The 12489-nt window shown below is 38.1% G+C and overlaps 1 protein-coding gene across 2 annotated transcripts in view; it reads right to left on the reverse strand.

Annotated features, from left to right (window-relative positions):
* Positions 1-7107: 7107 nt before the first annotated feature.
* Positions 7108-12489, reverse strand: part of gucy1a2 (guanylate cyclase 1, soluble, alpha 2) — a 36496-nt gene continuing 31114 nt past the window's right edge. For both annotated transcript variants that reach the window (XM_079886604.1, XM_079886605.1), the window contains exons 8-9: positions 12145-12299; positions 7108-8562 (exon numbers count right to left, since the gene is read on the reverse strand). In XM_079886604.1, the coding sequence (XP_079742730.1) occupies positions 8352-8562; positions 12145-12299 (366 nt within the window). In that variant the 3' untranslated portion in view covers positions 7108-8351. The remainder of the gene's footprint in view (positions 8563-12144; positions 12300-12489) is intronic.

The following is a 12489-nucleotide window of genomic DNA, read 5'->3' on the forward strand; positions in this document are numbered from 1 at the left end:
TCTAAAGATTCATTATTCATCCACGTTTAGCTTACAGTTTCCACCGACTCAGACGTGTGGCATTACAAGCTTCAATTCTATTCTAATCTATTCTATTCTTAGATTTGAAAATTTGACAATGTCTGTGTATGAGTGAGTGTGTGTGTATGTGTATGTGTGTGTGTGTGAGTGTATGTACACTAAAAATTGAGGAATATTGAATCTTTTTTTGTGCAAGTGAGAAGAGTAAATGCACACTCACATTTAGTCTAGAACTACAATAACCATCATGTTTACACACACACACACACACACACACACACACACACACACACACACAGTGCCTCTGCACTTTGATTTGTCTCAATATTGGGACAAGAGAGCGGTCAGTCAATAAATGGGAAAACAATGTAACTTGCGGTACTTATTTGAAAAAGTGACTTGGATATTTTGTTGTAAATTTTAAAAGTAATGCGTTACTTACTAGTTACTTGAAAAAGTAATCTGATTACATAACTCAAGTTACTTGTAATGCGTTACACACAACACTGGTAAAAATAACATCCCAGACTGAATCATGTTTCATGTCTCTTGATGCTGGTTATTTATTTATTTATTTATTTATTTTACCTGTTTGTGAACAGGATCCCTGTTGCCATAGTGACAGTCGGGCCTTTTTTGAAGTGTCACAATGAGTGTCTCTTCCCATCAGAGTAAATCCCACATCACAATGTGCAGCGTCACCGTAGCGACGAGGAACGACACCATGGTAACAAAGAATACTTTAGGCTAAAGCAGACTGTCCAACATTCACATACTTGAAGAGTGAAAGAAGAGAAAATTAAAAGTTTATTCAGAGAATGAATAAAATAATATTTAGTATAGATAGATATTTAAAAAAATCATATTGCTCAACACTATCAATGTGCATCACTCAAAGTTTGGGGTCAGTTTTGCATATTTTAAGAGAAATTAATATTTTTTATTCGGATGCATTAAATTGATTAAGTGACAGTAAAGACATTTATAATAAGAAATAACTACTTTAAACTTTCTTTTAATCAATTAATATTATTATTTTATTTTTTTATTATCATTTTGGACGGATAGGCTATTATGCGAAGTGGGACGCTGCATAAAACACACTAAATGTATCTTGATTTAAGAATTTTTAGATATGTGTGTAGGCTACTGGAAAACAAGACAAAACACTGAGTAAAATAAAATCTCTTTTTCCAGTGTGCAATGAAATGAGATGTGTTTTGATAAAGGAGTTTTACTGTATCTCCGCTTTGCGTGGCTGGTTTGCGTCAGACAGTTTTAATCACCCACAGTTTTCCTTTAAAACTCTTCCTCCTTCACACACACACACACACACACACACACACACACACACACACACACACACAGAGAGAGAGAGAGAGAGAGAGAGAGAGAGAGAGAGAGAGAGAGAGAGAGAGAGAGAGAGAGAGAGAGAGAGAAAGGTCAGTGTTTTTGACGGTCAGTACAGTAGACGGAGCAGCAGGTCCCTGTCGCACTATCACCTTTTCCTGAGGCGTTGGGCTTTTCTTCACACACACACACTCGCTTTCAGAAGACGTGGACACTCCAGAGTCTCCCTCGCCTTTTAGCACCATTCTGCTTCCGAGATAGAAAAAGAGATGGAGAGAGAAAAAGGGGTCTCGTAAATGTATGTTCTTTAAGAGACGGTGTCTCGTGTGCCTGAGAGCTTGTTATTATGTGTGTGTGTGTGTGTGTGTGTGTGTGCGCGCGCGTCTAGGGAAGATGTCTCATTTTTGACAGGAAGCCTTTAATCCAGTAGCCTAATTCATTTTATTTCCTCCGCCATAACCCTGAGGGAGATCCACCGCTACATTCAACACGTCTCTCATCTTTCTCACGGATGAAAATAGTTCAGTCAGAATTCGGAGCATCAGGCATGTGAACGTTTGCTGTGTGTGTTCTGACACTCTGACCGAAGATGTGTTTTATTGCTTTAGCTGGATATTTGACTTTCAGTTCATTCCCATGAGAGTTTCAGGATAGAAGCAACATGGGAAAATGTGATAGATTAGAGCGGGATTTTGTATATAGTATTTTTACAGTCACGTATTATCGGTAAACTGTAGGCCTATATAAAAAAGTAAACAACCGCGGCAGCTGTTCCTTCACCGTAAAATATAAAAAGAAAGTGCACACAGTGTCATACAAACAAATACAAAACACTATCATAATGATGATACTAAAATAATGCAATAAACATTCATTTAACAGCATAAGATGTCGCATAAAACCCCAATAGGACATGTTATTGAAAGTTATTTCAAAGAAAATATGAGCTCTGGAGAATTCTGGGAATGTCAATTCACATTTTTTCACTGAAAATTTAAAAGATGGTTTGTTATTTTTTCTTCCAAAAACTGTACCTTTAACAGAAGTAAAAATACAAGAAATATCTCAGTAGATCTTCTACAGTTTTTTTCACCATATAGACTTACCGTTAACCAGTTAACAGGTTTTTACCATAGCATTTTTAGTCTTTTAAGATGGATTATGATCATTTTTACATTTATAATCAACCTGAGGGTTAGTGGTAAGTATTAAACTTTGGTGCATAACTTGCACCACCTAGTGATGAACTAGAATACCCTAGCAACCGCATAGCAACGTGCTAAATAACACTCGTCAGAAAATATAAAGCTTTCAGCGATTAGTAAAAGTTTTGTGTTATCGCTGACAGAAGCAGTAACTTGGTGTAGTTTCTCATAAATATAAATTTCAGTATTACACAAACAAGACACACAATGTTCCTCGTTCAATCACCGGCTCAAACACACACTGCCGCTCATCTGCCATGTCTGTAATTATGCGCCTTAATTCGATTGGCTGAATGTGATGATGTCAGAATGAATGAGTAATGAGCTGATTACTGTGGTAATGTTATTATGGGAAGAGGAATACGACATAATTACTTTATTCTATCGCAGAACATGCAACGCTGTTCTAGAACATGGCGGAACATTCTAAACGCCAGACAGAAACTACTGACTTCATCACACACACCTGTTTACTTATGTTGTTTTCCAATAAAGTTTATTAAATGGGTGGTTAATTATGATTTGACTTGTCTAACTTTAGTTAGTGTGTAATGTTGCTGTTTGAGCATAAACAACATCTGCAAAGTTACAACGCTCAAAGTTCAAAGCAAAGGGAGATATTTGCTTTTAAAGAAATCGCTTTTTAAGGACTACAACAAACGGCTGGTAGAGACTACACCACATTCCTCCCGGGTTAGTGACATCACCAACCCTAGAATTTACATAAACCCCGCCCCCTGAACACCATTTATAGATTATCAAGTCAGAATATGCTAATCAATGACTAGACGATAACTCCACATCAGCTTCATAAACTCATCAACTAACCGTTCAGAAATGTCCTGTTGCTTCTACATGTTGTCTCTTCTTCTTGAGTCTCTCCATCATTGTCTGACTCCGGTTTGAACATAAAAGACTAAAAGTTTTTGAAATGTTCAGTGTGTGTGTGTGAGAGGTAAAAGGACACAAGCTCTTGAAGCTCCGCCCCCTGTGCCGGGAGCAGCAGCTCATTTGCATTTAAAGGGACACACACAAAAACTGTGTTTTTGCTCACCCTCAAAAAGTGACAATTTTAACATATATAAAAATATCTGTGGGGTATTTTGAGCTAAAACTTCACATACACACTCTGGGGACATCAGAGATTTATTTTACATCTTGTGAAAAGGGCATTATACCACCCCTTTAAAGTACTGCTTTAAACTTAAAATAAAACTGTTTGAATCATATGCAATCATATGCATTTTCTGTAAAGCTACTTTGAAAACGATGTGTACTGTGAAAAGTGCTATACAAATATGAATTGAATAAGAATACATATACATTCTGGCAAATATAATAGTATAATATTTCGACAATATAAAATTCATAAAAAAAAGTAACCAATATAATAAGTAATCAAAAAGTTAACAAGTATAAATTAATTTTTAAAATTGAAGAGTTTGATTTATGCAATTATAATCTGTTCATCAAATTGATTATATTTGTATGGCATTTTTAGCATTTTTCAGCTTGGGAAATGTTCAGCTACTTTGCTCTGGAAGTATGGATGTGTTACAAACTCATCTGTGTTTCAGAAGCTGCTAGAAAGGCAAGTCTCAACAAGCATCCATCAAAACCATAACCTTCCTCTCATTGGCTTTCTGGTTAGAAAGTAAATGATGCATGAAAAAGTGAAACCCCGATGCAAACTACAACACCATTAGTGGCACCAAACAGAAGAGCAAAAATGATTGTCTTCAAACAGGTTTCCTCAAACACTCTTACCATGATTCAGAAGATCTTAAAAATTGCTGTAACTCCTTTCGTCATACTCATACTACTCCATAAGCTACTATTGGTCTCCCATTTTGTCTGTGTGTGAGTTTTGCAAGTATATTTAACCAATGAAAAGTGTGACTAAACCTTGTAACTCTATTGGCTCTTCAAACTGTCAGTCAAACATAATAACTCCTCCCCTCCTCAATCTGAAATGAAGTGCTGCACACATTTTGGAGTGTCTCTGCTTGTTTGCAATGCAAAGGTAAATAAAGATCTTTGTTTGAATAAGTGTACAGCTATTTCTTTACTCAAGAAACACTATTAAAGGCTAATGTTTTATGTATTTGAGGAGCAGAGAAGAGCTTCTTAGTGTAGCATTTGTCATTGAGTCACAGCCAAAACTGTCTTAAATAGCCTGTGTGAAGCACTTCATCTTTAATAGCATGAGATTTTGACCAAATGACATAAAAACACCCACAGCTTCAGCTAAAATAAACTTTATAACCAGTAAATTGATGAAAACGAAACAAAAATTTCTCTTCTCTGTCTCATAATATGAGACAAATCCGTCCATATCCGTCCAATTCCTGATCAGTGAAATCAAGTCGAGTGCTACATTTTTATCATTGAATATCCAGTTCATCATGCTGTTTTTCTCCATCATCTAATGTAAACTGCGCACATACACGTTTTCCATCTCCTGTTCAAATTCAATCAGTGTTAACTGTCAAAATGGGCGTGGCCACTCAATCTTTACCACGATTGGGCGTTTCCTGTGTGGGTGTGGCCAACATTGGGCAGTATTTTATTGTAACAGGACACGCCCACTTCTCACGTCTTGGAATCGAGTCAACACAATCTCAGTCAGTCACGCACTGGCATTCGCAGGAGAATTCAGATCATCACTGTCTTACTCATTAAGATTTTGCATATGCAAAGATAAATCTCTCTGTCCATCTGTAACTCACACCCAGCTCATCTGGCTAATGCGACTGTCCAAAACCACATGCATGCAAATCAAGCCACTAATCAACACAAACAAGAGACGTTTGTTCCTGTCAGACTGTAGATCAGTGGATGCAATCGAAAATAATCAAATAAATTAACTCCCTGATCTCGAGGTGTGTTTTCATGCTAATGTTAAATCACGCACATAAATTTAAATCACACACTGCAAAAAAAATGTTTGTCTTGTTTCCAGTCCAAATATCTAAAAATTCTTAAATCAAGAAGCATTTACTAGATAAGTAAAATGACGTAAGAAATTCTCTCTTGTTTTCTGATTTAAAAAAATAATAATAATTAAAAAAAAATAATAAAGTGAGTTTTTGCTTAAAACAAGCTAAATTGTCTGCCAATGGGGTAAGAAAATTTGTATTATTAGTATTATTTTTCTTGTTTTCCATTTGAATTAATATTTCTTTTCTTACCCCATTGGCAAATAAGATACAAATTTCTTATGTCATTTAACTTATCTAAATGCTTCTTCATCTAAGAATTTTTAGATATTTGGACTGGAAACAAGACAAAAAAAATAAGTAAGAAAAGCAAGAGTTCCAATTCACAATTAACACAATTCACTGTGCTAGCAAAGACTTTCATAAATGTCTTTCATCCATGACAACTCAGGATAGTTTCAGCATTGAATATGGCAATGTTACTGTATTTGGTCTTGGCGGATTAGATCTGCTACGCTGCTTCTGCTGATTATTACTGCTGTTATTACAGGTATACAGAAACACAGACACACTGCAGTGATCATGTAAGATATGACGCCGCTGCTGCATTAATAATATACATAAATCCCATATCAGATCTAGACAGGTGGAGCTGGGGAGGAGGAGGGGCTCAGAGGAACTTCAGCTTACAGTAAACAACCAACCAGACTATTGAAATGTTGAACAAGCAATCTCATTGGCTGCAGGATCAGCAGAGGCCAATCAGCTTGTGCGGTGCGGTAATGATGTCATGGCTTGCAGATTGCATGTAAAGGACATATCAGCCATTATATCATTGTTGATTTGGCTTGTGCTTTATAATTGTAATCTGTGTAACGCATAATCATGATAACAGCACTGTAGCATCACATATCTTTTAATGCTTTATACTCATACAGTAACCTTTTCTGAGACTAATTTAGCTGAATAAAAATGCACAAGACAGGACCATGAACAGCTTTTCACTGCATTTATCTGAGCCAAACGTCCACAAGTGGTGTGTGACTGAGCGATGGTTGATTGATCCGGTGAAGAAATGCAACAGTGTGCACTGTAAACGTACTGACACACAGTCACACACACACTACCTTGTGCTTTTACTTTTCTTAAAGGAACAGTTCACCCCTGAAACATTCTCTCATCATTTACTCACCCTCATTTCATTCCAAACCCATATGACTTTCCTTCTTCTGTGGAAAACAAAAGGAGATATTTAGCCGAATGGTCACACTGCTTTACCGTACAATACAGTTTAATGGGGACCAGGAAAAGTCAAGCAGCACCATAAAGTAATTCGGTAAAGTAAAGTAAAAGACACCATAAACTGTCATAATTTGTGTGCTATATAGTCTTCTGACGCTCATGTCAGGAATAGACCTCTAATCTCATTTGCATACACCAACAACACTTATTTTGTGTTGTACTGAATAAAGAGAGTCATACAGGTATTTTTTTTTTCTTAAAAAAAAGAAAGAAAAGACAAACAGCAATGTAAAGAGAGCACTAACACAGCAGTCTGACACCATAAAACTTAAATGAATCGATTTTATTGGCATCCTCATAAAAATGACTGACACGTCTGGATGTGATCTTGAATTAATCAAATGTGACCGAAATGAATGATGACATTACCACGTACCTTCCTGTGACCTCAAACTGTATTCACACACACACACACACACACACACACGGCCCGTTTCACACATCTGCCATCTGCATCATGCGAGTTATCAGCGTTTCTGCCGCATAAAAGTGATTCCTGATTTACCGTTTTGCATTTAATATCAGCTATGATCTGTTAAATAGTGATCGAGAACGGATTATTGAGAACTATTATAAACTTTTGCATAAAAATTAATTTGCATGGCAATCACATTTACATACAAATAATAATTAATCTAGCCAAAGTGCATCTTATAAACTGCTTCAATCATCTGGATTCAGTCCGAATTTACCGAACAGCATTCGGAGTATTTGCGTCCCTTTCCCTGCATGTAACCGGCATCGAGGCCGACAGATGCGTTTGCATTTCATGATGCTTCAGAAAAGCTTATATTGCAAAAGCGAGCGTTGATTAAATAAGTGAACAGTGCACATTCACGCAGTCATGTTTCTGATACATAGACCTGCGACTTTATTACAGAAGCTAAAATGAGAACATGCCGCAGATGTGAGATGTCTGAAACAAACTGAGCACATTCACACACATACAAAATGCACACAAACACACACACACACACACACACACATACACACAATCTAACAGCGGTTAATGGTAGGACACGCACACAAACACATCTAACAATGGTTAATAGAGGATACACACACACACACACAAAGGATTTAACAGCGGTTAATGGCAGTGTGTGTAAAATGATAGAGATAAATGCGTGTTTGTGGCGTGCGTGCGCGTGTGTGTGTGTTTAGGAGGTAAAGGCACCAAGTTATCCATGTGAATTCTATTAACCTGCAATGCTGCAAGAAATGTATGTGTGTTTACATGAGTTTGTCTGTAGTATTTGCATGTGTGTACACCATGAATGTCTTTGTTTGGCTATGCCGTTGAGCAGAAGGCTTTATTTTAAATATATATCTATATATATATATTTGTTTTATTGTATTTTCAGAACACAATTATCCATGGCTCCTTTAAAGGGCGGGGCCATTGTCTCCGCCCCCTTTCGTGTGAGTTCCCGCCTCTAAGGACGAACGCTCCGGTCGAGAGGCGGGGCAACAAGTTGCCACAGGCAACACTAGTCTACAGGAAGTGATGTCATAGCGAATGGGCGGGGCCATCTCAGAGGCTAGTCTCCCGTAGAAACATGGTCCCAATGTTATAGGACACTTTCCGGATGGGGGCGGAGCGAGTGCTGGTGAGGGAGGGGTGACTCTGGCATTTCCCCGCCTCCAGGAAATAGCAGATTCCCGGGATCTCTTTGGGGAAGTTGTCGGGGAGCTCCTGCCTGGAGCGAGGGATGAAGGTGAACGAGCGGTCGTCACGCAGGAGTCTGAGGAACGAGGGGGAAACAAATGGAAAATAAATTAAATATACATGAGATAAATCTGACAAAAACTACATATAGAAAAACTAATATAATGTATTTGTTTTAATTGTAAAGTCCAAAAGTTTTCTGTTAGGGTTAGATACGGGTTAATAAAGGCCTTCAGAAGCAAAGCAATGGGTTTTTATAAGAAAAATATCCATTTTTATCCATATCCATGCGTCGGGTCAGAGGTCACCCTTCAGCCGAAACTCGACTCTCTCGTGAACAAGCGTACGGCAGTTGCCGGAAGCCAATAATTATAGTTTATAAAGTTTTAAATATGGATATTTTCTAAAACACATGGCTTCACTTCAGAAGGCCTTTATTAACCCCTCGGAGCTGTGTGGAGCACTTTTATGATGGAGGGATGCACTTTTATGATGGATGGATGCACTTTTATGATGGAGGGAAGATGCACTTTTATGATGGATAGATGCACTTTTATGATGGAGGGAAGATGCACTTTTATGATGGAGGGATGCACTTTTATGATGGATAGATGCACATTTATGATGGAGGGATGCACTTTTATGATGGAGGGATGGACTTTTATGATGATAGATGCACTTTTATGATGATAGATGCACTTTTATGATGGATGAATGCACTTTTATGATGGAGGGAAGATGCACTTTTATGATGGAGGGATGCACTTTTATGATGGATAGATGCACATTTATGATGGAGGGATGCACTTTTATGATGGAGGTATGCACTTTTATGATGGAGGGATGCACTTTTATGATGGAGGGATGCACTTTTATGATGGAGGGATGGACTTTTATGATGGAGGGATGCACTTTTATGATGGATAGATGCACTTTTATGATGGAGGGATGCACTTTTATGATGGATGATGGGGGATGGACTTTTATGATGGAGGGATGCACTTTTATGATAGATGCACTTTTATGATGGATGAATGCACTTTTATGATGGATAGATGCACTTTTATGATGGAGGGATGCACTTTTATGATGATAGATGCACTTTTATGATGGATGAATGCACTTTTATGATGGAGGGATGCACTTTTATGATGGATAGATGCACTTTTATGATGATAGATGCACTTTTATGATGGATGAATACACTTTTATGATGGAGGGATGCACTTTTATGATGGATAGATGCACTTTTATGATGGAGGGATGCACTTTTATGATGGATTAATGCACTTTTATGATGGATAGATGCACTTTTATGATGGAGGGATGCACTTTTATGATGATAGATGCACTTTTATGATGATAGATGCACTTTTATGATGGATGAATACACTTTTATGATGGAGGGATGCACTTTTATGATGGATAGATGCACTTTTATGATGGAGGGATGCACTTTTATGATGATAGATGCACTTTTATGATGATAGATGCACTTTTATGATGATGAATACACTTTTATAATGGATGAATGCAATTGTATGATGGATAGATGCACTTTTATGATAGAGGGATGCAGTTTTATGATAGAGGGATGCACTTTTATGATGGATGAATGCACTTTTATGATGGGTAGATGCACTTTTATGATGGATAGATGCACTTTTATGATGGAGGGATGCACTTTTATGATGGAAAGATGCACTTTTATGATGGATGAATGCACTTTTATGATGGATAGATGCACTTTTATGATGGAGGGATGCACTTTTATGATGGATGAATGCACTTTTATGATGGAGGGATGCACTTTTATGATGGAGGGATGCACTTTTATGATGGATAGATGCACTTATGATGGAGGGATGCACTTTTATGATGGATGAATGCACTTTTATGATGGATAGATGCACTTTTATGATGGAGGGATGCACTTTTATGATGATAGATGCACTTTTATGATGATAGATGCACTTTTATGATGGATGAATACACTTTTATGATGGAGGGATGCACTTTTATGATGGATAGATGCACTTTTATGATGGAGGGATGCACTTTTATGATGATAGATGCACTTTTATGATGATAGATGCACTTTTATGATGGATGAATGCACTTTTATGATGGATGAATGCACTTTTATGATGGAGGGATGCACTTTTATGATGGAGGGATGCAGTTTTATGATGGATAGATGCACTTTTATGATGGATGAATGCACTTTTATGATGGATGAATGCACTTTTATGATGGAGGGATGCACTTTTATGATGGAGGGATGCAGTTTTATGATGGATAGATGCACTTTTATGATGGAGGGATGCACTTTTTTGGGCTTCAAAATCTCATCCTCCATTCACTACCATTATAAAGCTGAAGAGCCAAGATATAATTGAATATAACTCAGATAGTTTTAGTCTGATAGAAGAAAGTCATGTATACCTAGGATGGCTTCAGGGTGAGTAAATGATGGGATAAAACTGTAAAGCTTGATGTAAGTTTTGCTGAAGTGGAGAAAAACTAATTTTAAGAAAACAGCCATTAAAGATTTGTATCGCCATTGAAATATACAGATACATGTGGTTACAGTGCGATAAAATAAACACAAAACTGTATTTTGGATGTTCTCTGTCGAGTGTGTGTAAGCGTTCACGTGTGTGTGTGTGTGTGTGTGTGTGTGTGTGTGTGTGTTTTATATGCATATAAGTGTGTGCATGTGTGCTTGATGTTGAGTGTGTGTAAGCATACATGTGTGTGTGTGTGTGTGTGTTTTATGTGCATATAAGTGTGCCTGTGTGCTTGATGTCGAGTGTAAGCGTGCATGTGTGTGTGAGTTTTATGTGCATATAAGTGTGCCTGTGTACTTGATGTCGAGTGTGTGTAAGCGTGCACGTGTGTGTCTGTGTGTGTGTTTTATATGCATATAAGTGTGCCTGTGTGCTTGATGTCGAGTGTGTGTAAGCGTGCACGTGTGTGTGTGTTTTATGTGCATATAAGTGTGCCTGTGTGCTTGATGTCGAGTGTGTGTAAGCGTGCACGTGTGTGTGTGTGTGTGTTTTATGTGCATATAAGTGTGCCTGTGTGCTTGATGTCGAGTGTGTGTAAGCGTGCACGTGTGTGTGTGTGTGTGTGTGTGTTTTATGTGCATATAAGTGTGCCTGTGTGCTTGATGTCGAGTGTGTGTAAGCGTGCACGTGTGTGTGTGTCTGTGTGTGTGTTTTATATGCATATACGTGTGCCTGTGTGCTTGATGTCGAGTGTAAGCGTGCACGTGTGTGTGTGTGTGTGTGTGTGTGTTTTATATGCACATACTGTAAGTGAGTGCATGTGTGGGTCTATCTCTGCGCTTGATGTCGAGTGTGTGTAAGCGTGCACATGAGTGTTTGTTCGTCTATGCATAATTATTCATGTTGAGTGTAGATGTCTACAAAAACAGGTGCTCATTGGTGCATATTGAAACACGTGTGTGTGTGTGCGTGTGTGTGTGTGTGTGTCTGCAGTTCTTCAGAGCTGCACTTGACTGCAGAGTATCATCCTTAACGATCTCGACAGAAGCAGGTTGCCATAGAAACAGGTGTGACTGTCTCCACTGCAGCAGAGTCACACATCAGTGGAGTGGGTGTGATTGTGTGTGTGTGTGTGTGTGTGTTCTCACTGGTATGTGCTGGGGCTGACGTTGATGCAGCGCGGGTGACTGCCCGACTCAAACTTGCTGGCCAGCGTGACGTTGTTTCCAAACAGACAGTAGCGGGGCATCATCACTCCGACGACTCCAGCCAGAACTGAGCCGGAGTGGATGCCGATCCTCAGCTGCACAGATGAAGAGAAAACTCAACTTTATTTATATAGCGCTTTATGCAGTACAGATGGCTTCAATGCAGCTGTAGAGTCTGTTGCAAAATTCTTCAATTAGAAATAAAATACACTGAATAAAATGAGTTTAGGATTTACCTTTTTCACTCAGAAATTGGTCTATATTCTATCATAAATGCACAATACT

This window comes from Squalius cephalus (genome assembly GCF_949319135.1).
Source record: "Squalius cephalus genome assembly, chromosome: 11".
In the NCBI taxonomy this organism is placed as follows: domain Eukaryota; kingdom Metazoa; phylum Chordata; class Actinopteri; order Cypriniformes; family Leuciscidae; genus Squalius; species Squalius cephalus.